This window comes from Chaetodon auriga, chromosome 6, assembly GCF_051107435.1.
Source record: "Chaetodon auriga isolate fChaAug3 chromosome 6, fChaAug3.hap1, whole genome shotgun sequence".
Lineage (NCBI taxonomy): Eukaryota > Metazoa > Chordata > Actinopteri > Chaetodontiformes > Chaetodontidae > Chaetodon > Chaetodon auriga.
Window position 1 is genome coordinate 1033195 of NC_135079.1, and position 23187 is coordinate 1056381.

A 23187-nucleotide genomic window follows, 5' to 3' on the forward strand; every position below is an offset into this window, starting at 1 on the left:
CACCTGGAAGGAACCTGATGCCCGAGTCATCCTGACCAGCTTCTGCAGATCCACTGGTCCCAAACCTTCACCTGCTGGTGCACAACAGGTCCTCTGTGGATGGAGGTGAAGGTGGAGGAGAACCATCATCCTGGTTCACATTGTTTTTATTATTATGAAGAGAAGAAGACTGAAGACAGCGCAGGTTTCCATCAGTGTGAGAGTTTAAACTGTGAAACAAAGCATGCTGGGAAGTCTGTTAACATGCTGCAGGTCTTCAGACACGTGACTGGATGAGTTCAGTGTCTTTATAAACTTCATATTTTAACGTAAATGAATGATGAAGGTGAGTTGACTCCCTTCATCCTCCTCTTTGTTTTGTTTGCGGACAGCATTTGTTTGGAGTCTCGGGGGTCTGAGCTGCAGCAGCCTGGAGGAAGAGGGCCCCCTGCAGGCCGAGCCTCCCCACAGCAGCTGGCCCGGCCTCACGCTCCACCTGAGTCAGGCAGAGGCATGCTGGGAGCTCCAGCGGCTCTGAGGCAGACTTCAGAGCGGTTCAGGAGCTGGATCCCAGACCGCATCATTCCTCTGAAGCTTCAGCTGTCGTCTCTGCTGGGAGCGACGCCCCCTGCTGGCCGGCAGGTCAGCGCGGATCAGCACTGTCAGCACCTCCGTTTGCTGTCAAGGAGCCGGATCCTTAAACCCGGACCCTGCTGCCAGGACTCTGAGCCAAGTGGAGCTCTCAAGAGTCCAAGGAACCAGGAGAGGACCTGGACCTGAATTCTGTCATTTTCCACTGAAGCATCACTGAACCAAACAGCTAAAGAACACACTGAGAGAGGCTTGAAGTCACTGAAGATTACTCTGAAAAAAACCTTAAAACTGATCAATGATTATCTGTCTACTATCTATCTATTACCAAAAGTCATTCATTGGTTGTTTAGTCTGAAATATTTAATATTAATATTTTCAGATTTCTTCATTATGTCTGACCAAAAGTCCAAAACCCAAAGAGACTCAGTTTAATGTCATAGAAGACACAAGTTCTCAGCAGGAACCAGAGAATTTGGGTCATTTTTGGATACAAATTCGTAAATATTTAATTTCAGTTTTTATTACTGTGGACTTCATGTTTGTCGTGAAGTCTGACAACGAGAGAAATTCATTTAGTAGCTTTCCTGAGTTTTCAATCACATCAAATGATCTTCATCAGCAGTTTGTCATCGATTCTCCCATCGTGGACACTCTGAGGATTCGACTCATCTGTAACTGCATTTTCATCTTCAGGCTGACAGGAAACGAGGGGGTGATGGATGGATGATGAATGGATGGATGATGGATGGAAGGATGATGAATGGATGATGGATGGATGGATGATGAAAGGATGGATGATGGATGGATGATGGATGGATGGATGGATGATGAAAGGATGGATGATGGATGGATGATGAATAGATGATGGAAGGATGGATGGATGGATGATGAAAGGATGGATGATGGATGGATGATGAATGGATGATGGAAGGATGGATGATGGATGGATGATGAAAGGATGGATGACGGACGGATGGATGGATGGATGATGAAAGGATGGATGATGGATGGATGATGAATGGATGATGGAAGGATGGATGGATGGATGATGAAAGGATGGATGATGGATGGATGGATGATGAAAGGATGGATGACGGATGGATGGATGGATGATGGATGGATGATGGATGGATGATGAATGGATGATGGAAGGATTTAATCACACAGAAGAATCAAAAACAGATTCTTTCTGTCCATCATCATCTTCATCATCATTTAGAAATCTTTGGGAAAAAAAACAAAAAAACAAAAAACACTCGTCACGTGGTCGTCTAGCCTTACGTCATAACTATGCGCCGTTTAGTTCGTTTACCGCCGGTTCAAAATGGAGGCGAACACGGAGAACAGCTCCTCACTGACGGCAGCATTACTTTCCTCCGTCTTAAGCCTGAACGTCGCTCCGGTGTTCGGGGACCAGATGTTCGAGCTGTACCGGCTCCAGACGGCGCTGCTGACGCGGAGGAGGGTGCGGGAGATGATGGAGCGGGACCGGCGGCGGCGGCTGTACCTGCGGCGGAGGAGGGCGTTCCTGCTGTCCTCCATCGCCGCTATTCTGAGTGTCATCACATCCACTAACAGACCCATCTGGGTCCGGAACCGCAGCCCGGGTCAGAACTTCTGGTCTTTGGCGGAGTCGTTCGACGACGAGGAGTGGAAAGCGCAGTTTCGCGTGTCGCGAGCGACGTTCGACTACCTGGTCGAACAGATCGGACCGGCCATCAAACGCCGCAGGACGAACTACCGCGTCCCCATCGAGCCGCGCCGCAGACTGGCCATCACCCTGTGGTGGTTCGCCAGGTCCGGAGAGTACCGGTCCATCGCCAGCATGTTCGGCGTGGGGATCGCCACCGTGTGCATGATCGTGCGACAGGTCACTTCCGCCATAGTGGACCGGCTGTACGGCCGCTTCGTGTCGCTCCCGAGCGGACAGCGGCTGGACGACACCATGAGAGCCTTCAAGGACCGCTGCTACCCGCAGTGTGCGGGGGCCATCGGCGGGACTCACATCCCCATCGCTCCTCCCAGAGACAACCCGGAGCACTACCTGAACAGGAGAGGCTGGCACTCCGTCATCCTGCAGGCTGTGGTCGACCACAACGTCTGGTGAGCCGGACTGTCTCTGGTCTCTGATCCAGCTCCAGTGATCCGCCGCAGCCTAACTTCTGCTTTGTTCAGCAGCTTCACTGACGTGTACGCCGGCTGGCCCGGAAGCACCAGCAGCGCCTCCGTGCTCTCCAGCTCAGACCTGTACCTGAAAGCGGAGGACCGGCCGGACGGGTACCTGTTTCCCAGAGAGGTGAGTGGACTCGGCCTTTAAGGTCCCCCTGCTGGGGCTCCAGGACCCGGACTGAGCCGCGTCCGTGGTAAGAAGTCAGATTGTGGTTTGAACTGTGCAGAAACACTGAAGACACCTGAAGTCTGTGATCCACGTGAGCAGCCTGCACGTGTCTCCCTGCTGTTTCATCCCAGAGTGAAGAAGATAACAGATTATCTCCAGTGTTTTATATTTGTGTCCTGATTGACCATCACATCACAAATCTGAACAACATAAAGTCCAGAAACAACCTCCTCCATCGATCAGATTTCTCTTCTCTGATCGGTTTCTTCATCGTTAACTTTCCTTCTGGATGCAGTCAGAGAGCAGGAGACGCTTCTCACCTCATTCATCATCCTTTCACTCAGTCACTTCAGGTTCCCTCAAACGTTTAGTCTGATAAATGTTTTCCAGAGTTCAAAAGATAATTAAATGATGATTCCACATTCAGAATATCAACCAACACAGATTGAAATGATGAAGAACTGTCTGACACACTGAAGCTGAGGCCTCTCTTTCAGAGGTCGGTGGTGTATGAAGGAGTGGAGGTGCCCGTCCATCTCATCGGTGACGCATCGTTCCCTCTGAAGCCGTGGCTGATGAAAGGATACAGCCAGGAGCACCTGCTCTCTCCCGAGCATCGCCGCTTCACCTACACCCTGACCTCCGCCCGGGCGGTGGTCGACGCTGCTTTCACGCGGCTCAAAGGACGCTGGAGGTGCCTGCTGAAGAAGAGCGACATCGACACCTCCATGATGCCCCGAGTCGTGGCCGCCTGCTGCGTTTTACACAACATCTGTGAAAACCGGGGAGACGGTTTCCTTCCTGAGTGGAACGTTGAGATGGTTCCCTCTGCGGGTTACCTGAGGCAGCCGGAGACAGAGCCGTACGAAGGAGACACGTACTGCGCCGCCGAGGTCATCAGAGACACCATCACCTACAACCTGCTGACGATACTGCAGCACTGAGCCAGAGGACGGACGCAGAGGGGAGACGGCACGAACCGGGACAAAGACCGGACCGCCGGGAACCAACACTGGTCTCTGACCTGGAGGGTGTTCAGTAACAGACAGGCGGTGATGAAGAGGAGGAAACGACCTCAGCTGAGTCTCTGTGCCTGAGAAGAACTCGTTAATTACTGTTGATTACAGACGATCATGTGATCAGACAGAGGCAGCATTGGTTGCTTTTTTCAGTTGAGCTTTTATTTCCAGTTCTCATCAGGTGGCGTCGTGTTCTCGTGGGCTGCAGCGATGGAGGACAGTGACAGCGTGTCCGCAGGTTCTGCTGCTGCAGCGAATCATCCTCGTCACAGGTGAAGTCGTGGAGGAGCAACATAAACTGCTGACTTCTACAAACACACACGCCTCCTCATCACTGTCACTCGATTGTGAACTCAGGACTTTTGCAATACTACATAGTACAATGTGTTGTTTATTGTGTATAAATATGTGATACACACACACACACATATATATGTATATATAGCAGGTGAGTACAGTCAGACGTACCTTCAGACACTGCAGGAACACGTCTCTGTTTGAGGCTACGCTGTATGCAGTGGTGGAAAGTAACTACAAGTGCAATTCTGAAGTACTTGTACTTGTGTATTTGCATTTGATGGAGCTTTTTTCGGCTCCACACTTCAGAGGGAAATGCACTTTTTACTAGAGTCACAGGTGACTTTAAGCCTTCGGTGACACATCGCTGTGTTTCCAAGCGTTCGGCCTTGAGTCTGTAATGATGTGTCGTTCTTTCCAGGTGTTCTCAGGTATTGTTGTTACACCTGCTCAGGCTGGAGTATGAGGAGGAGAGGAGAGAGTCTGAGCACGGCCCCACAGTCCTGAGAAAAAGGTCTCATCAGGTAAAATAAGTGAAAACACCTGTGCAGGTGACCACAGGTGTGCAGATGCTTTGAAGTACCAACACTTTATTGTTCTGAAACCAAATAATGAATAATCCACTAATGTCATAGTTAATACACAGGCCCAGAAGTCCTGAAAACAACCGTTTTCACTTTGTTGAACAAAATCATTTTAACGTGCAGTTTTAACACATTTTAACACTAAAGTTCACAGAAATCATCTTTCAGTATTTCAAATGCTCTGTAATGTAAGTCTGACATAATAAATATTCATTTTTTTTATACTTGAAGTACATTTTGACAGTACTTTTTTCTTTTACTCAAGGATTATTGTGACTTTAATTGCAGTAATTTTACACATTCGTGTTTCTGCTTTTACTTCGATAAAGACTGAGTACTTCCTGCACTGCTTCATAGGAGGTTAAGGTAATTAAAATCAAGTTTTTACTTGTAATGGAGTATTTTCTATGTGCGTTTTTTGTGCTGTTACTTTAGTAAAATATCACAAAACTTCTTCCACCGCTGTTTTTCCACAGTTTGAAGTAAACTGACCGTGTCCGTCCGTTTGAATCAGGTTTAGCGTGAAAAACACAGATTACACCTGGTTTTTCGACGGAAATCAGTCAAATTTAAAGGGCCGAAGCCTGAATTCAAAGCTCAACATGTTTCTGAAGCTGTATTCACGACATTTTAATGACGGAGTTCTTAACAGACCGTTTAACCGTCCTGAAAACCGCCGACAGAGAAGCGAAACGCACCACAAACAACCGGAAGTCGTAGTACTCAGATTGACGCAGCCTTTCCGCTCAGCTACGCACGTTTAGTGGGCTGGGGCGACTTACGCAGTTGTGGTATTCTCCATGAAGAAGGCGCACAGAAGCGACGTTTCACGCCGTCGCTCGTGCCGCTCCGTACGTCCGCAGCGGCTACGCGTCAGTCAAAGGACATTTAAATGGCTACACTGCACAGAGCCGTGTACCTCACAGCGCCCTAATAACACCGTTAACGGTAATATTTGAGCAAACAGCTGCGTGAACAGCGTCTGTTCTGCCTGTCGGTGTTGTTTTCTCTCCTCTCAACCCGCCTTTTACCCGCTAAGTTTGTTCAGAAAGACAAAAAAATGAGCGACGAGGACGACTTTCTTCAGAAAGCTCGGACCGGGTTTGATGATCTCTGTCGGGCTTTGAATATGGACGAAGAGGCGAGCAGCGAGGCTTGGAAAACCTACGAAAACATCAGCAGAAATTTTACATTGGAGGTAAAAGCAAACATTCATGTGCTGTGTTCATGTTTTGTGTCGCAGCCGTATTTAGCGCAGCGCTAGCTAAAATAATCCAGAACGAAGCTAACGTCTGTGAGCTCAGTCCGCTTTGTGTCGTTTAATTCTGACAGTGACTGGAAAAGGGTTTAAAACCGACAGTCTGACTGACCCGTTCAACCCTCTGAGACACCGCACACCACGGCCTCCACGCGTACATGTCTGTGAACATGACGGTTAGCCTTCTACAAACAGGTTACCTCAATGCTAAACAGACAGACTGTAAATAAAGCGCGTGCAGTAACCGTTGAGATGACTGAGGGGAAACAGGAAGCCAGCGGAGGATTTCCACCAGTGCAACCCGACACAGGATGGATTAACGACACAACCTGCTCATTAAATACGTTTATTTATAGAGAAACTTCAGCCTGGATCCCTCTGAACGCTCACTGCTGAGCGCTGTGTCCAAGTACACACCGCTTTTAGTGTTTTACTTCACTTTACTTCACTACTTAGAGGCAAACATACTTTTTATTACTATTGTTTGACAGCTGTAGCTGCTCTGCAGAAGTTTTAACATTAAGCACGATCAGTTTGTAGTACATGAAGTATTATTGTAGAGTAAAGTTTTCCCACTATAATAAACAGTTAATAGCTGTCACATGATGGTGAACTGAGTGTCTTTGTAGTGTTGGACGGTTGGACATGTAAATACATTAACTGGAGACATCAGCAGTGGAGGAAAGTAACTAAGTACATTTACTCCAGTACAAATTTGAGTTACTTCACTTGAGTATTTTCATTTTATGCAGCTGTATATGTGTACTCCATTACATCTGTCTGTCAGCTTTAGTTCCTCTTCAGATTCCTTCCTGTCCAGTGAAAAGCTCGTATCTCCAGCTGTGTTGATGCTGAATGTTTGAGCTGAACTGAAGGATGAAGAGTTCCTTCATGTCTTCTTCAGCTCAATAAACTCTTTAAAAAGCCTCTTGGATCAGCTGAAAATCATCGTCACAAAGCTGAAAACAGCCTGTTTTTCTGAGCTCGTCACACTTTTTGGAGATACGTGGTTCTCACAGGACGGCCGCGCTGCAGACAGCAGTAAAATGCAGCAAACACAGCAGGAATATTAATCCACAAACAGCAGATAGAAACACTTTACTCATACAGGGGTACTTTAAGTACTATAAGTACATGTGGCTGATAATACTTACTTTAACTTAAGTAGGGTTTTGTATGAAGGACTTGTAGTGGAGTATTTTCACAGTGTGGTGTTAGTACTTTTAGCTCGGTAAAGGATGTGAATTCTTCTCCCCCTCCTCCCTCCCTCTGACTCCCCCCTCTCCCCCGTGTCCTCCCCCACGCTCAGGGCAGCGAGCTGCACTGGCTGGCCTGCGCTCTGTACGTGGCCTGCAGGTCCTCGGTGCCGACGGTGGGAAAAGGCACGGCCGAGGGGAACTTCGTGTCTCTGACCAGAATCCTGCGCTGCTCGGAGATGAGGTAGGCCCACGATGCACCTGTGCGCTCACCTGAGGGTCTGTGTGTGTGACACTGTCGAGGGACAACAGAGACTTAACTTGCATTTTGATATTGAGTTATTTTTCATGGAAAATGTCAAACATTTTCAGGTGTGTTCAGTGTGTTTTCTACTGTTTGTCTACATTTAACAGAAATCCCTTCATTGAGAAAATAATCAATCAAAGGTGAAATCATTATTAGCAGCTCTGCTTTATTCATGTTTAAAGGACTGAACGTCTCCGACTGGAGCAGGTGTTTGTGATATTTGTTTGTACCTGAGAAATCCTTTGACTGGTCTCCTCTGTCAAGTCTTTGTGCTCGTGTCAGTCACGTGCAGAGATCTCTGAGCTTCAGAGTGAGTGTTTCTCCTGGTGGAGTAATGCTGATGTTGAGGACCACCTCCTCACATGAACCACAGTCTGTGTTGTGTCCCCCCGTCCTCCCGCAGCCTCATCGAGTTCTTCAGTAAGATGAAGAAGTGGCAGGACATGGCCAACCTGTCGCAGGACTTCCGCCAGAGCACCGACAAGCTGGAGAGGAACTTCACCGTGTCGGCGGTCATCTTCAAGAAGTACGTTCCCATCTTCAAAGCCATCTTCAAGACGCCGTCAGAGGAGCCGCCGCGAGTTCACCGCAGCCGCAAGCAGAGGTGGGACATCGTGACCTTTGACCTTTGACCATTCAGGTCACTGGGTGAAGCGGGGGGGCAGGTGCACAGGAAGCTGGCGGTACTCCCAGCAGTGTGGTGGTATCGTGTATTGTTCCGGCCTGTGTGACCTCGTGCACGTCAGTGATTGTCTGTGGACGGATTGATTTCACTCGTGTTCTGTTTCCAGGCGTCATCCCTGCACTGTGACCGAGGTCTTCAACTTCTGCTGGGTCCTGTTCGTCCACGCTAAAGGTAAAGACTTTTCATCCACAGTCGAGTCGCTGCACCCACAGCTGAGGTCACAACAGGTCCTAAAGTCCACCTGTTGAAGGGTCTTTTATGTCAGCGCGCCTTGAAAGGAGGCGTGCAGTCATGTACCGAATGAACCCTGAACACAGAGTCACTTCGTGCTTATTGGCTGCATCAGATTTCTGCTTGGCATTGACCGAAAACTCGGAGGCTTGAACTGATATTCTCACTGCAGCTACGCACACACTGACCTCCATCAGCTCCATCGGTTTCAGCTCATTGTTTCTCTGCACGGACAGAATTTTAGAAACCAGCTGGTGAACACGAACAAAGACGGATTGTAATCCGATTTGAGACGCACGCATGTGGATCAGGGCTGCAGAGATCCCTCTCTGGAGCGAGTCAGTGTCAGTGATGGAGGACAAAATGTCCTCGCTCTGTGAGGAAAGTTCAGCAGAAGTGACCTGAAGTACAGTTCACACCTGTGCACACCTGGAGCGTTTCTGTGCTGAGCCTCAGTGGAGGGAACACAAAGCTGCTCCAGCACGAGCAGGAGGAATTTAAATGAATTAGAAATAATTACGAAGCCCCCTCCTGTCTGAGCGTATGAGGCCGTCCCTCACAGTGAGGGGACACTGATCTGAGTGCAGGTTCAGGCTCGTTAACACCAGCTGGACGTCATCGTGTAAACTCTCTCTCTCCTGCGTCGCACAGATTATGTTTTCACTGCCGTTACTCAGTTACTCAGCTCGTCTGTCCACTGGACTTCTGACAGCTGGACAGATTTGGACAGAGGGATTTGTTTTCCTCATGATGCATCAGAGTTTAGAGCGATAAAGATTCAGTTCCATCTCCAAAAGGACAGATCAGTGATTGGGCTCGAAGCTTTGGCAGATGATTGTGTCTCTGGTTCTTCTGGTCGTCTAGTTTGATTTCCGTCTCGGTTTCTTTAACGGTGCGGCGAACAGGCTCGTCTTTGTGTGTTAAACAGCTGAATGGTGGGAGCTGACAGCACAGCATCAGTCCTCCGCTGGTGGCACCAGTCTGTCCTCTCATCTGTGACGCCACCGTCGAGTCGCAGAGCGTCTGAGTTAATGAGAAATGAAAACTTGGCAGTGTTTGAAAAACCCAGAAGGTGGCTGAGGAGGCGCCTCGCAGTTTGAAAGCCTCTGATCTGGATGAAAAAATGTTCTGTCTGCTGCAGCATTAAAAACAGTTTCTGGAGCCGTGACTGTGTTTTATATCCAGCTGTTTTCCTTTCAGCCGCCATCTTTGTTTCTGCGTGAGAAACATGTTAAAACTCTTGTTTATGTTGCTGCAGAATTTTTGTCATCCAGATGTTTGAAGAGTCTGTGACCATTTTAGAAAAGAACAGCAGGAAGTTTTATTTTGAAAACATCTCTGGCTTTTATTTTGAAGGCCTCATTAATGAGAGGAACACACTGGGGCAGCTGAGCCTCGGAGGTGCCTTGCTCAAGGGACCCAGAGGGGAAGAGTGTCAGGGCAGATTTACTGTCTCTGCCGTCGTCTGACTCACCTGCTGCCTGAATCCTTCTTTAATCCTCCCACTCTCAGAGTCGAGCTCAAACCTGCCTTCAGCTCTGGCTTTAATGCCGGCGTGTTCGGCTGTGAATCTGAACCCGAGGACATGGAAATCCCTCCTGTGGTGTCACGTTTCTCTCTCTCTCTCTCTCTCAGGGAACTTCCCGATGATCAGCGACGACCTGGTGAACTCGTATCATCTGCTGCTGTGTGCTCTCGACCTCGTCTTCACCAACGCTCTGCTGTGCAACGCCAGGAAAGACCTGCTCAACCCCAGCTTCAAAGGTGCTGCAGCGCCCCAAACATGAATCTCTTCTTCTGTGCAGAACAGAGAAGTTCCGTCTGTGCTGTTTAGATCTGAAGTGTTGTTTGATGTATGTTTGGCACGGCTGGATGCTCGTGACGTTCATGCTCCCCTCAGGATCGACTGTTAGAACTCTGATGATCCTCTGACTTTTCTTGTAGCGCCGCCTTCAGGTCAACATGTTAATGTGTCCAACAGCTCGTAGCTGCAGGACTGAAGACATTCCCATCAGCCTCGGCTGTGCTTGGTTCTCCACAGGGCTGTCATAGAGTGAAAGGAGCAGGAAGCCTGCTTATCGCTGGTGTGCAGCACTAAATCAAACACGCAAAGTAAATCAAAAGTTGCTCCTTTTTTTTAAACTAATTTCAACCAGCCAACTCCCAGAAACGCCTGCAGCGGCGTGTATCAGCGCTGCCTTTTCTTCCTGTTGACACCTGGTGTTTCCTGTGCTGCCCCCGCCTCCACCTCCATCTCCAAACATGCTGTTTGTTATACTGGAGAACGTGTTGAGAGAGGAAGCTGCTCTGCCAGCCTCAACATGAACAACGGCTCCATGTCAGCGTGCATTCAGACAGGAAACAAACCTCTTTCTGTTCTGGCCTTCGTTTGAAAATCCAGACACACAACCAGGGAATTTAAGACGCCGTGAACCATCTCCTGATGTCCTTCCTGTGGGAAAAGAAATAACAGTTTGTTGGAGTCAGCAGCAGAAAACACATTAAAGAACAGATGCTGAACAGACTTTTGCTGCATTAGTGGCGTAGAAATGAGAGAGCGACAGGGTCGTTCAGTCAAACACACTCAAACTTTAAAGGATCGATCCTTCAGATTTCAGTCCTGGTTAATAGTCGGCGTTAAACCCCTGTGTCTGTCTTGAAGAAGTGTTTCAGTGTGAAGCAGCAGCAGCAGAAGAAAACGTTGCGTTAGCATTAGCAGTGAGCTAATCCGGCTCTGAAACAGTGAGGTCAAATTACAAATGAATCTGTATTACATATTGATAACAGCCATAAATGACGGAGCATGAAACCAGTCTGACTTCACGTGAATCTGGAGGATCATAACTTAGTCAGACATGTTGATAAAACGTGAACAGACCAGTCCTTTGATTCTGAAAAGCCGACCCTAAAACATGTGGTGACATTTTCCTTTGAGATGGCTGACGTGTTTCAGCTGAGCGGTGTTTGTCCACAGCAGTAAGAAGAAGTCAAATGCAGCAGTTTTTAGACCTGTGGGCAGTTTCAGGGACGAGCGTTTCACCGTGTTTCTCTGGTCTCTCCGTGTGCCGTCCTCCAGGTCTGCCAGAGGACTTCAGCAGTAAGGACTACCGTCCGTCCTCGGGTCCGTACTGCTTCATAGAGCAGCTGTGCGAGCTGCATGACGGCCTGGTGCTGGAGGCCAAAGGAGTCAAAGAACACTTCTGGAAACCTTTCATCAAGAAACTCTTCCACAAGAGGGTGAGACGCTTTTTCTTACCTTGATCATTCGTTCATACCTGAACCTGTGTGAGTGTTAACATGATTTCAAATGACTGCACGGCAGCACGAACACAAAGGTTTGTCTGTGAACAGGTGTGTATTACCTGTCGGGGGTCTCAACACGGTGACTCAGCAGCAGAAAAACCTGAACCAGATGAATCTTGTCCATGAAGACACTCAGATCAGAGTCGAGCCTGAAAACACCTGGCTCATTCATTCAAGTGTTACCTGCCCAGACAGGTGTTCATTCATTCATTCAGAGAGATGAAGATGTTCAGTGTCAGCTGGTCTGTGAGCAGTGGATCAGCCTCTGTGTGCTGAAGACAGGTTCAATACCTGAGATCCCTGAAAATAAACCTGGGTTTACAGGTAATCTGGCTTCATGAAGCAGCCCTCTGCTCCCACACCTCCACCTGCTCCATCCATCCATTTTTGTTTTGGTCATTTTTGTCTTTATTCTGGTTGTTAAATCCACTAAACATTCAGTTTATGTGTCCTGGATTCAGTGGAGGAAGTCTTTTCTAATAAATGTCTCGGCTTCTGATTTTCCTACATGATGTGGTTTTTCACTTCCTACCTCCACAACACACACACACACACACTCTCAGGTCAGCTGAACTTCCTGTCTGTGTCTCCCTCTCAGATCCTCAGAGGAAAAGAAGACGGTCTGAGTGGATTTCTGGATCCCATGAACTTTGGAGACAGTTTGTGAGTTTTCTGTGGTCGCACTGTGTTTTAAGATCCACTGCTGAGACAGTTTAGAATAAAAACTGATCACAAATCAATTAATTCTGAAAAGTTCTGTCTGCAGAACCTGCCTGAGAATCTTCATGTCTTTAAGTTTAAGTTCCAGTGAGAGCCGTCTGTACGTCCATGAATGCACGGCTAACAGCTATCTGCTAACAGCTAACAGCTGCTCCAGCAGACTCCTGAGACGCTCTTCCTCCATCCTGTTCCCTCAGTTTATCTCTCAGTCGGGTGTATGAGGAACACGTTCTGGCCACCGGCAGTCTGGATGAGAGGATCTTCACCGGTGAGGGGGCGAGCGAGGACATCGGTACCCCGGGGCCCTGCCTGTGTGAAGGGGTGGAGAACCAGGACAGCGCCACCCACAGGCTTCACACCAGCCTCACTGTGAGATCTTATGTTTGTGTGTTTTCCTCTTTGAACGCAGGATAAGTATCTGCTCTGCGTTCTGGGCTTCACTCTGCGTCGTCTCTCTCCTCTCGTCAGGCCTCGGCCCTGAAGGTCTCCACGCCTCTGACGGGCAGGAAGTACGTTCAGGAGAACAGCTTGGCGTCTCCGGTCTCGTCCGCTATGAAGAGCGTCGGGCGGCTGCACACCCTGCTGTCAGGGACCAAACAGGGACCGAGCGCCAAGCTGATGGAGACTCTCAGGTACGTTTCTGGATCTCAGCCACAGCAGCAGCTGCTGATTATGCTGGAACTCACCATACAGCATCAGTAAAGTACAAAACTTCTCAAATACATAAATACTTCTTTTACCGCTCATACTTTTACTGCAAGAAGCTGATGATACTTGTGTACTTTTACTGATGTAAGACTTTGAAAGCAGGACTTTGACCAGTCTTGTGACATCAGTACACACCATCAGTACACAGTCTCTCAGGTCTCAGGCGTGTTGTCTTCTGCAGTGTAATGACACAAACTGTATCCCTGCAGGACCTGCGCCAGAGACCCCAGTGATGTCATCAGCAGGCGCCTGAAGGACATGTTTGACCTCTTCAGTCAACATTTCGAGGGTCAGGGGGAGGAGAACTGGGGGATGGGGAAAGGTCCATGCACACACACACCGAACAGAAAACCTAACAGATGTGTGATAGACGTGCTTCTCTCTAACCTCCTCAATAAACGCTCTCCTCGTAGAGATTGCAGTGAAGTACTTCCACCTGGCGGAGGCGCTCTACTACAGGATCCTGGAGTCCATCATTGAGAGAGAAAAGATGATACTGGGAGACGCTGACCTGTCTGTGAGTGTTTTCTTTTCAAGGGCTCGAGGAGTTTAACAGTGGAACCTGAGAGATTTGCATCTTTATTGGCAGTTTGCCAGTGGTGGATTATAACTACTGTATTTTCTCAAATAGTAGCCAGGCCTTTATTTACCTCACCAGCAGAGTATCACACCTTTATCTTTAATTTATTCTAATTTGACTATTGTCAAATTGGTAACAGGTGAGAGTCCAGAGGTCTTTGGAGTCAGGGTTGTAGGATTTATTCTTCTTGGTTGGTAAATGCATGAGCCCTTTTCTAAATGGACAGCTGTCATTTAAAGCTCGTTCTGTGATTTGAACTAATCGATTGGGCTTGACGTTCACAGTGAACACCTGCAGGGATGGAGATCTGTACTCACGCTGACGCTCTGCTTGTGTGTTTCAGTGCATTCTGGAGCAGGACGTCTTCCATCGCTCCCTGCTGGCCTGCTGTCTGGAGATCGTCATCTTCTCCTACAGACCTCCGGGAGATTTCCCCAACCTGATCCGCATCTTCCAGCTCCCCGCTTATCACTTCTACAAGGTATCAGTGCAGCCGACAGAGTGTGTCTGTTAGTGTGTCTGTGCCTCATTTAACATCTGGCAGAACAGCTGAAAATGAGCCTTTTGGCAAACACTGGCTCCTTTACGGTGAAGCTGATCAATAAGATAAATCAATAACAACAAAAAACATGAGAAGAAGAGAGTGACAGACGGGGTTCAGACCTGGGTCGTTTCTCAATACCAAGTACGCCAAGTTCGGACTTACGAACTTGGCAGTTCGGACTTAGCAAGTTGGACCTGTGAGTACAGTCTCTCCAGGACGGGAGGACGCAGGACGGTCGTTCTGCAATAGGGACGGCAGCGTACTTGATGACGTCACCATCGCAGCTCGTCTGCCGGTTATCTCCGAAAACTGTGGAGCAAATTTTAAACTACGCGCTATCGTGATGAATCGACCACAGATTTTAAGTTTTAACATCCACTTTCTCACATACAAAAATCTTAAAACCACATTCCGTACTACTAAAACAGTAGTATTTCGAAACTTGTAACTTTACAGTTGTGAGTCCTCTCCTCCGCCATCGGTGCTACGAAATGCATTCTGGGATACGTGGCTGCCCCAAGTCCACACAAGTCACCACCCGATGCATCCTCGATAAAATGGGAGGGGCAAGAACACATCCGGGTATTTGACTGTACTTGGCGAGATGCAGACTTTTGAATTGGAACAGAACTTGGACTGAGACTGATGACGTTTCTCAAGTACACAAGTACAGAGAAGAACGCATGTTGAGAAAGGCCCCTGGTTTTAACAGACAGGTCCTCACAAAGATGCAATTTGTGCGCAGGTCATCGAAGTGTTGGTGCGGTCGGAGCAGGGCCTCTTTCGGGAGGTGGTGAAGCACCTGAACCAGGTGGAGGAGCAGGTCCTGGAGAGCCTGGCCTGGACCAGCGACTCCCCGCTGTGGGAGGGCCTCCGTGGAGCCAAAGACCACGTCCCCGCCTGCCAGCAGGTCCAGAACACACAACGCACAGGACGAACACTCACATTTCAGTTTCACTCGAACGCAGCACAGATACTCACGTCAGTGTGTGTAAATACACACAGCAGCCATGTTGGAGTACTTTGGGATCCTACGTTCCTACAGTTCAACACCGTCTGTTTGACATGAAGAAGGCTGCTTCATGGTGTGTGTGTGTGTGTGTGCGTGCGTGCGTGCGTGCGTGCGTGCGTGCGTGCGTGCGTGCGTGCGTGTGTGTGTGCGTGTGTGTGCGTGTGTGTGTTTCAGGTGATGCCTCCTCAGTATCTGGAACAAAGCGATGACAGCAGCTCAGGCAGCGTTCCTCTCACTCCCATCAGCCACGGACAGGACCTCCACACCAGCAGCACTCTGAAAGGTGTGTGTGTTTGTGTGTGTGTGTGTGTTCATGCGTGCTTTCATCCTCTTCCTCCCTCTTCTCTAGTTTTTCCTCGGCAAACTGGTGAAAGTCATAAAAACAGGATAGATGTAAATGTAGTGCAGTGAAAGTACAATATTAAGTAGTAGTTTAAGTAGTTTAAAATGAAAACTCAAGTACTTCAAAATCGTTCTGAAGTGCAGTACTTGAGTAAATGTCATTACATTACATTACACCTGCCCCCCTCCAGGCGTGTCCCCCTCCCCCACCACCCTGTTGGACCGGTACAGCTCTCCCCCCACTGGAATGGCTCGCCGCCGCCTGTTTGTCGACCCGCTGGACAGCGAGCCCGGAGCCACCTCCGCCAGCACCACCAGCACCACCAGTACGGCGTCGGCGGCCGTGACCAAGAGCGGCCAGGCCGGCCTCGTCGCGGCCATCCCGGCCGGGCAGACCGTAGTCACCGTGGCCACCGCCACCGTTACCGCCAACAACGGGCAGACGGTCACCATACCTGTGCAAGGTGAGGGAGCGGAAACTCTCGACCGAACGCGTCACATGACCGCTCATGAACACAAACACTGACTTCTGACCTCGGTAGGTATAGCCAACGAGAGCGGAGGCATCACCTTCATCCCGGTCCAGGTGAGCGTGACCGGACAGGGCGGAGCCACGCTGCAGCCGCTGTCCGCGCAGACTCTGACAGGCGCCCTCGCCGTCCAATCAGCCGTCACCAAACCGGCTGCCAAAGCGGCCGGCAGTCCGCTGAGGAAAGGCTCGCTGTCGCTGTTCTTCAGGAAGGTACGAGTCCCGTTCTCTTCTTCAGAGTATCCACGCTGCAGGTAATCAAAGTATCCACGCTGTGTGTAATCAGAGTATCCACACTGTGTGTAATCAGAGTATCCACACTGTGTGTAATCAGAGTATCTACGCTGTGTGTAATCAGAGTATCCACGCTGTGTGTAATCAGAGTATCTATAGCTGTGTGTAATCAGAGTATCTACAGCTGTGTGTAATCAGAGTATCCACGCTGTGTGTAATCAGAGTATCCACGCTGTGTGTAATCAGAGTATCTATAGCTGTGTGTAATCAGAGTATCCACGCTGTGTGTAATCAGAGTATCTATAGCTGTGTGTAATCAGAGTATCCACGCTGTGTGTAATCAGAGTATCTATAGCTGTGTGTAATCAGAGTATCTACAGCTGTGTGTAACCAGAGTATCCACGCTGTGTGTAATCAGAGTATCCACACTGTGTGTAATCAGAGTATCCACACTGTGTGTAATCAGAGTATCTACAGCTGTGTGTAATCAGAGTATCCACGCTGTGTGTAATCAGAGTATTAGCAGAACACTCTGAGCAGCTCAGCAGGATGCTTTCTGAATTCAGGCAAACAGGAATATTTTGTGCTTTTCTGTTGATTTGACGTCTTTCACGTCTTTAAAGGTCAGCAGGTGGACTTTAATAACGTGGAGTCGTATGTGAACTTCGTACCTTTCCTCTGCTCTCAGGTGTATCACCTGGCCAGTGTGCGTCTCAGAGATCTTTGTGCCAAACTGGACATCTCGTGTGAGCTGAGGAGGAAGATCTGGACCTGTTTCGAATATTCTCTGGTTCACTGCACAGAGCTGATGATGGACCGACACCTGGACCAGCTGCTCATGTGTGCTGTGTACGTCATGGCAAAGGTGTGTGTGTGTGTGTGTGTGTGTGTGTGTCTGTGTGTCTGTGTGTCTGTGTGTGTGTGTCTGTGTGTCTGTGTGTGTGTGTGTGTCTGTCTGTGTGTCTGTCTGTCTGTCTGTCTGTCTGTCTGTCTGTGTCTCTGTGTGTCTCTGTGTGTGTGTGTCTCTGTGTGTCTCTGTGTGTGTGTGTGTGTGTGTGTGTGTGTGTGTGTGTGTGTGTGTCTGTGTGTGTGTGTGTCTGTCTGTCTGTCTGTCTGTGTGTGTGTGTGTGTATCTGTGTGTATCTGTGTGTCTCTCTATGTGTGTGTCTCTGTGTGTGTGTCTCCGTGTGTGTCTCTCTGTGTGTGTGTCTCTCTGTGTGTGTCTCTCTGTGTGTGTCTCTCTGTGTGTCTCTCTGTGTGTCTCTCTGTGTGTGTCTCTCTGTGTGTCTCTGTGTGTGTCTCTCTGTGTGTGTCTCTCTGTGTGTCTCTCTGTGTGTGTCTCTCTGTGTGTGTCTCTGTGTGTGTGTCTCCGTGTGTGTCTCTCTGTGTGTGTCTCTCTGTGTGTGTCTCTCTGTGTGTCTCTCTGTGTGTGTCTCTCTCTGTGTGTCTCTCTGTGTGTGTCTCTCTCTGTGTGTCTCTCTGTGTGTGTCTCTCTGTGTGTGTCTCTCTCTGTGTGTCTCTCTCTGTGTGTCTCTCTGTGTGTCTCTCTGTGTGTGTGTCTCTGTGTGTGTGTGTGTGTCTCTTGAAGTAAACGTGTGTGTTTCTGTTGTCGTCAGGTGACCAAAGAGGACAGATCCTTCCAGAACATCATGAAGTGTTACCGCTCTCAGCCTCAGGCCAGCAGCAACGTAAGAGCCTCTGAGTCAGACCTGACAGGAGACGACAGCTGTCAATCAAGACACAGCGTTCAGTTTATTGATCACAAAGAAACAAAACAGTCATTTTCCTTCATTTATCCACATTTTGACCTTTAACAAACGTCCTCTGAATCACAGCTCAGACACAGGTTTTACTTCAGAGAGGTACTAATACCACAGTGCACGTTCATCTAACACACTCGTGTGTGTGTGTGTGTGTGTGTGTGTGTGTGTGTGTGTGTGTGTGCGCATGTGTTTCAGGTGTACAGGAGTGTGCTGATCTCAGGGAGGAGGAGACATCACTCAGGCACCAACAAACACAGCTCGTCTGCAGACGCCCAGCAGGATCCAGGTATGAAAACACCTGTTTTATCTATGAAAAACTGTCGTTTGTCGTCTTTAATGTTGAGTGAAAAGGCCGATACGACCTCGTTACTGTGTATTTTATATTTAATATCGTGTGTGTAAAAGGTTTCTCTCATCGTGACGTTTAGCGTTTAGCAGCTAAAGGGCTGGATGTTTCCCTCAGGTCATGTGACCTGGTCTGATTCCTCCATCTTTAGGGTGGAGACCTGATTGACTGCGCCTTGTTTGTTTACTGCCGTCTCCCCCGCTCCCTCCCTCCCCCCTCTCCCCCCAGCAGGTGGAGACATCAGTCCAGTTCCCATTCGCTCCAGCAGCACCTTGCCCACCCCCCAGCCTGGCAGCGCACCCTCCACCCCCACCAACACCTCCAACAAGAACCCCTCCTCCTCCTCCACTGTGTGTGAGGGTGAGGAGGAGCGAGGAGACCTGATCCACTTCTACAACAGCGTTTACATCAAACAGATGAGACACTTTGCTCTGAGATACTCGGCGAGCTCGCCGTCTGCAGGGGTACGTCAGCACGAGCTCTGATCCCGGCAGCTGATCCATTAGTCATGTCTGAGGGACATGGCAGAGAACAGGAAGTGTTCCTGATGTGTGTGTGTGTGTGTGTGTGTGTGTGCGCCTGCAGGTGGAGTCCCCCCCTCTGTGTCCGTACCCCACCCTGAGGACCGGCTCTCCTCGTCGGATGCTTCTGTCCAGCAAACACTCCATCTACATCTCCCCCCACAAGACAGGCTCCGCCCCCACAGCGACCACCCCCCGAGACAAGATCTATTACTACATCTGCAGCAGCCCCCCCAACGTGAGACACACACACACACACACACACACGGAAGGCTTGAGCCACCTTCACCATATTAGCATTTGTAATGTAGCCGACCTGTAAGAGGTTTGTTCAGGCTTGACTAGCCAAATGAGACCAATCAGAGAAGAAGTCAGTTTGTGTTGGAGCGACTGTTTGACACAAACTCTGACCTCTGACCTCTGACCCCGCAGCGTCTCCAGGAGATCAACAGCATGATCCGGACCGGGGAGACCCCCACCAGGAAGCGCAGCATGCCTCTGGAGGAGGAGACCTCACCCAAGAGAGTCTGTCCTGACAACCACTCCGCCCTCCTCCGCCGCCTGCAGGACGTCGCCAACGACCGCAGCTCCTCGCACTGAGGCCGCGCACACACTCACATGCGCACACACACAAATGCACACACATGCTAAATATCACCATAGTGACAAACCAGGTGCACCATCGTGCTGTCATACCACCACCCGTCGTGCTACACCTTCACGTCTTGTCATACGTGGAGGACATCAGACCTTCAGGTGCGTTTTGGTCACTTGTGTCTGATGAGGTCCACGGTGAGCTCACGTCACACCTGTCGCAGCTCTCAATTCTGATTGGCCGAGTCATTTCTGTGCAGCTCAAAGCAACAAAGTGAGAATCTAAAAAAAGTGTCGGCAACAAACCTGCAGCAGCTCTGCCGGCCATCAGTCCTCTCAGGCCACAAACATGAAACCACAGGAGGGAAGAGGACAGGTGAGGATACAGCCCGAGGTGAGAGCAGGTGATGATGGTCGACGCCGTGCGCGTCCAAGTTCACGCTCACATCTGACCACAGACATGAAACACTCGTTCTGAGATTCACTGTGACTTACATCAGCACGCCATCACCAAAGCAGATCAAACACGAGCTCACTCAGGTGAGACGTCCACCACCTGAGGAGATCGTGTTTGTGTCGTCCACGAAAAACTCCCCGAGAGTCTTCACGATTTAAGTTTCCTTCAGTGTCACAGTGAGAGTTTTCTGATCATCCATGAATACACAGCTAACAGGAGCCGCTGACAGGAGTGGCTAACAGGAGTTGCTAACAGGAGCCGCTGACAGGAGCCGCTGACAGGAGTGGCTAACAGGAGCCGCTGACAGGAGTGGCTAACAGGAGCCGCTGACAGGAGTGGCTAACAGGAGCCGCTGACAGGAGTGGCTAACAGGAGCGGCTAACAGGAGCGGCTAACAAGAGCCGCTAACAGGAGCGGCTGACAGGAGCCGCTGACAAGAGCGGCTAACAGGAGCCGCTGACAGGATCCATTAATAGGAGCAGCTAACAGGAGCCGCTAACGGCTAATTCAGCAGTCTGCTAATGACTCAATGTAAACAAATATTGGAAAAATATTGACAAGAAAAGTGAAATGAACAGTGAAAGTCAATTTACGGCCTGTCGAGTAACAATGAGACGATTCGTCCGTGCGAGCCGCTGAAGTCAGGTCACACATTCATCTGAGAGCGCTGGCTGTTTCCAGTTTAACCCATCATGCATCTGTCTCATCCAATAATAATCATAACCCTCAGCGGAGGACTTCCTGCCAGTCATGGATGTGTTACGAGCACAAAAAACACAACCAATCAGAAAAGACGCTTCCCGCAGTGTCTGCTCAGGTGAACATCAGAGACGTTTACCTGTTAAGGTTGGTGCAGCTCAGAGGTGTTTGTGCTCGGCTCACCTCGAACATCTGCTCCTTAAAAACACGGTTTCAGATTTCTCTCCGCTCTGAACTTAAAACACGCAAACATCAGTAACGACTAATGTGAATAATACAGATCTGAGTGAATCACACCTTTAAAGTGCCCAACAAAGTTTAGGAATGAAGTTTTCTCTGATGTGAAAGAAGAACGACGAGACAGAAAACCACGACTGACTAAAATTAGACTTAAGACTAAAACTGAGCTCGAAATGAAACAAAAACCAAGGACTCAAACTGAATTTCAGGTCGCTCTCAGAGTGCGTTTGGAAACCCTGTTTGGAGTCAGTGACCAATGAGGAGCCGTGGATCGGTCCGCAGACTCGTCCGGCCTGACGTCTTCGCTCCATCGGTCACTCTCTGATGCTGGAAAGTATTTTAGGATTTCATGACTGAACGTTTCACATGAAGTTTGAGGTTTGATGAAGTCGCAGCTTTCTGACATTCTCGTGTTTGTCACTTTTTTCTCTTCCACTCGTTCACTCACAGTTTTATTGTGGTTGTTTTTTATGACGTGAAAGACGTTTCCGCTCTGTCGTCTCTTTAACTGTTAGTCTACAAACGAGCTTCACTTCCAGCCGTTTCCTCCCTGATGAAAACTCGTCGTTAAGAGGCGAACTTGTCAGCTAAAGGGCTCCGGACAGGTCACGACCTCGATCATGGTAACGTCACACCAGCAGATACGACGGCCTCATGTCTCCTGGTTCCTCTCTGTAAACGTCCTCCTCCTGTTCTCACGTTCTTCACCTGAACAAACTGTGTTATTGTCGACCGTCGCCTCCTCTGACGTGATGAGAAGTGTGTAAATATTTGTAAAAAAAAAAGAGAAAAGAAAACCTATTTTATGGAGGTGATGTAAGTGAAGTGCCTTTATTTTTTACTCCTGAAGTCTGTTTGTTTGTTTATGTCAGACAGATTTTACTTTTATTAGATTTTCTTGATTGTAAAAACTCTGATGGAATAAACAGAATGTTTAAAGTGACCTGGTTGATTCTGTCTGTCGCCACTAGAGGCCGCTGTGAGTGTTTATGTGTTTTTATAATTGTGTCACACACTCAACGACACACAGCCTCCAAGCTTCTGCAAAACACCATAAATTCATGAAGTACACCCAAAAATATAAAACTAAAATAATGAAAATATAAAACTAAACTAATGAAAAGGTAAAATAATGAAAATATAAAACTAAACTAATGAAAAGGTAAAAGCAAAAAGGTTTCTTATAAAATCCTGCAGAAATCTGAATAAATCCTCATGTCCAACAAACATCTAATGTTTCTGATAATCCACAGAACACTGACGTCGAACAAACAAACAGCATCATGCTCATCACTCTCTGATTAGCATTTTTGTGCTAAGTGTACGAGGACATGGACTCAGTGACTTCAGAGGAAAATAACTGAACCTTTCATGATCCACAGACAAATAAAGGCGTGTCATTATTGTGATTCTGGGTTTGTTCCTGGAGGAATGTTTGAGGAGTCTGTCCTGTTTGAAGCGTCGGTGCTGATTGAAGGGATTTTTCCGGAGTGCCTCAGAGCTCTTTCCTTGGTCCCTTCAGTTTCTATCTGCAGGCTTCCACTTGGACAGATTTGACATAATCGCAAGGTTTCTTTTCACCTCAGTGAAATCCAACTTCATGTGTCTGTAAAAACAGGATCCCTCAGAAGGCTTTATCAAAGTGTCAGACGTCCAGCGTCTAGTCTCGTATCGGTTTTTCAACACGAGTTTTCACAGATGAAAATGAAGCCGGTGTTTGCTGACGGCCGTCGTTTTTCTCTGTCGAGTCTTAAAAGCTTCATTTCCAAGTTTGTTCAGAGGAGTTTAAGCCATCAGAAACTGACAGAGCCGTAAAACACACAGCTGCTGATGTGGTTTCTCTACGTCCGCTCTGATTTACCGACATCACGAACTCCACCTTTACACCTCCAACATGACGCAGCAGTAAATCTGCTGAGTCGCTCTGCTGAAGAAGCTTCACAGCAGCCGAAGTCTTTACGGTCCGCTGAGCTCGATCCTGTTTGAGAAACGATAAGAAACTTCATCAAAGTGTCGTCTGACGGCGGCGGCTCGACTTCACGAGTGCAGAGACAAACGGGAAACTTCAGCTCGTCTTCAGTGTCTGTCTTCACTGATGTTCCTCCTC

At 48.7% G+C, this 23187-nt stretch overlaps 2 protein-coding genes across 4 annotated transcripts; both read left to right on the top strand.

The window, feature by feature from the left end:
• The first annotated feature begins 1880 nt into the window (after nt 1–1880).
• LOC143321640 (uncharacterized) lies at nt 1881–5210 on the top strand. Of its 2 annotated transcripts, none has more exons than XM_076732094.1 (3): nt 1881–2676; nt 2752–2869; nt 3409–5210. In XM_076732094.1, exons 1-3 carry the CDS (start codon nt 1898–1900, stop codon nt 3853–3855), a joined length of 1344 nt encoding a protein of 447 aa, XP_076588209.1. In that variant the 5' UTR covers nt 1881–1897; the 3' UTR covers nt 3856–5210. The 2 variants fall into 2 exon arrangements, with proteins under 2 accessions (XP_076588209.1, XP_076588208.1); XM_076732093.1 differs by having other exon boundaries at nt 1887–2676; nt 2749–2869; nt 3409–5196.
• A 480-nt stretch (nt 5211–5690) lies between these two features.
• On the top strand, nt 5691–21877 carry rbl2 (retinoblastoma-like 2 (p130)). Of its 2 annotated transcripts, none has more exons than XM_076733170.1 (22): nt 5691–6009; nt 7379–7509; nt 7976–8176; nt 8364–8428; nt 10124–10252; nt 11565–11725; nt 12390–12454; nt 12709–12880; nt 12980–13143; nt 13429–13541; nt 13633–13736; nt 14143–14280; nt 15089–15253; nt 15530–15638; nt 15889–16161; nt 16240–16439; nt 17149–17325; nt 18077–18148; nt 18419–18509; nt 18798–19033; nt 19155–19328; nt 19523–21877. In XM_076733170.1, exons 1-22 carry the CDS (start codon nt 5872–5874, stop codon nt 19688–19690), a joined length of 3246 nt encoding a protein of 1081 aa, XP_076589285.1. In that variant the 5' UTR covers nt 5691–5871; the 3' UTR covers nt 19691–21877. The 2 variants fall into 2 exon arrangements, with proteins under 2 accessions (XP_076589285.1, XP_076589284.1); XM_076733169.1 differs by having other exon boundaries at nt 5733–6009; nt 18801–19033.
• The last annotated feature ends 1310 nt before the right edge of the window (nt 21878–23187 follow it).

Excerpts from the sequence above, each read along its gene's own strand:
- LOC143321640 (XM_076732093.1), top strand. The coding sequence starts at position 1,898 with ATGGAGGCGAACACGGAGAACAGCTCCTCACTGACGGCAGCATTACTT. Across the intron at positions 2,677-2,748 it reads GTGGTCGACCACAACGTCTG|CAGCTTCACTGACGTGTACG; the intron begins GTGAGCCGGACT and ends TGCTTTGTTCAG. Across the intron at positions 2,870-3,408 it reads GGTACCTGTTTCCCAGAGAG|AGGTCGGTGGTGTATGAAGG; the intron begins GTGAGTGGACTC and ends CCTCTCTTTCAG.
- rbl2 (XM_076733170.1), top strand. The coding sequence starts at position 5,872 with ATGAGCGACGAGGACGACTTTCTTCAGAAAGCTCGGACCGGGTTTGAT. Across the intron at positions 13,542-13,632 it reads GAACTGGGGGATGGGGAAAG|AGATTGCAGTGAAGTACTTC; the intron begins GTCCATGCACAC and ends CTCTCCTCGTAG. Across the intron at positions 15,254-15,529 it reads ACGTCCCCGCCTGCCAGCAG|GTGATGCCTCCTCAGTATCT; the intron begins GTCCAGAACACA and ends TGTGTGTTTCAG.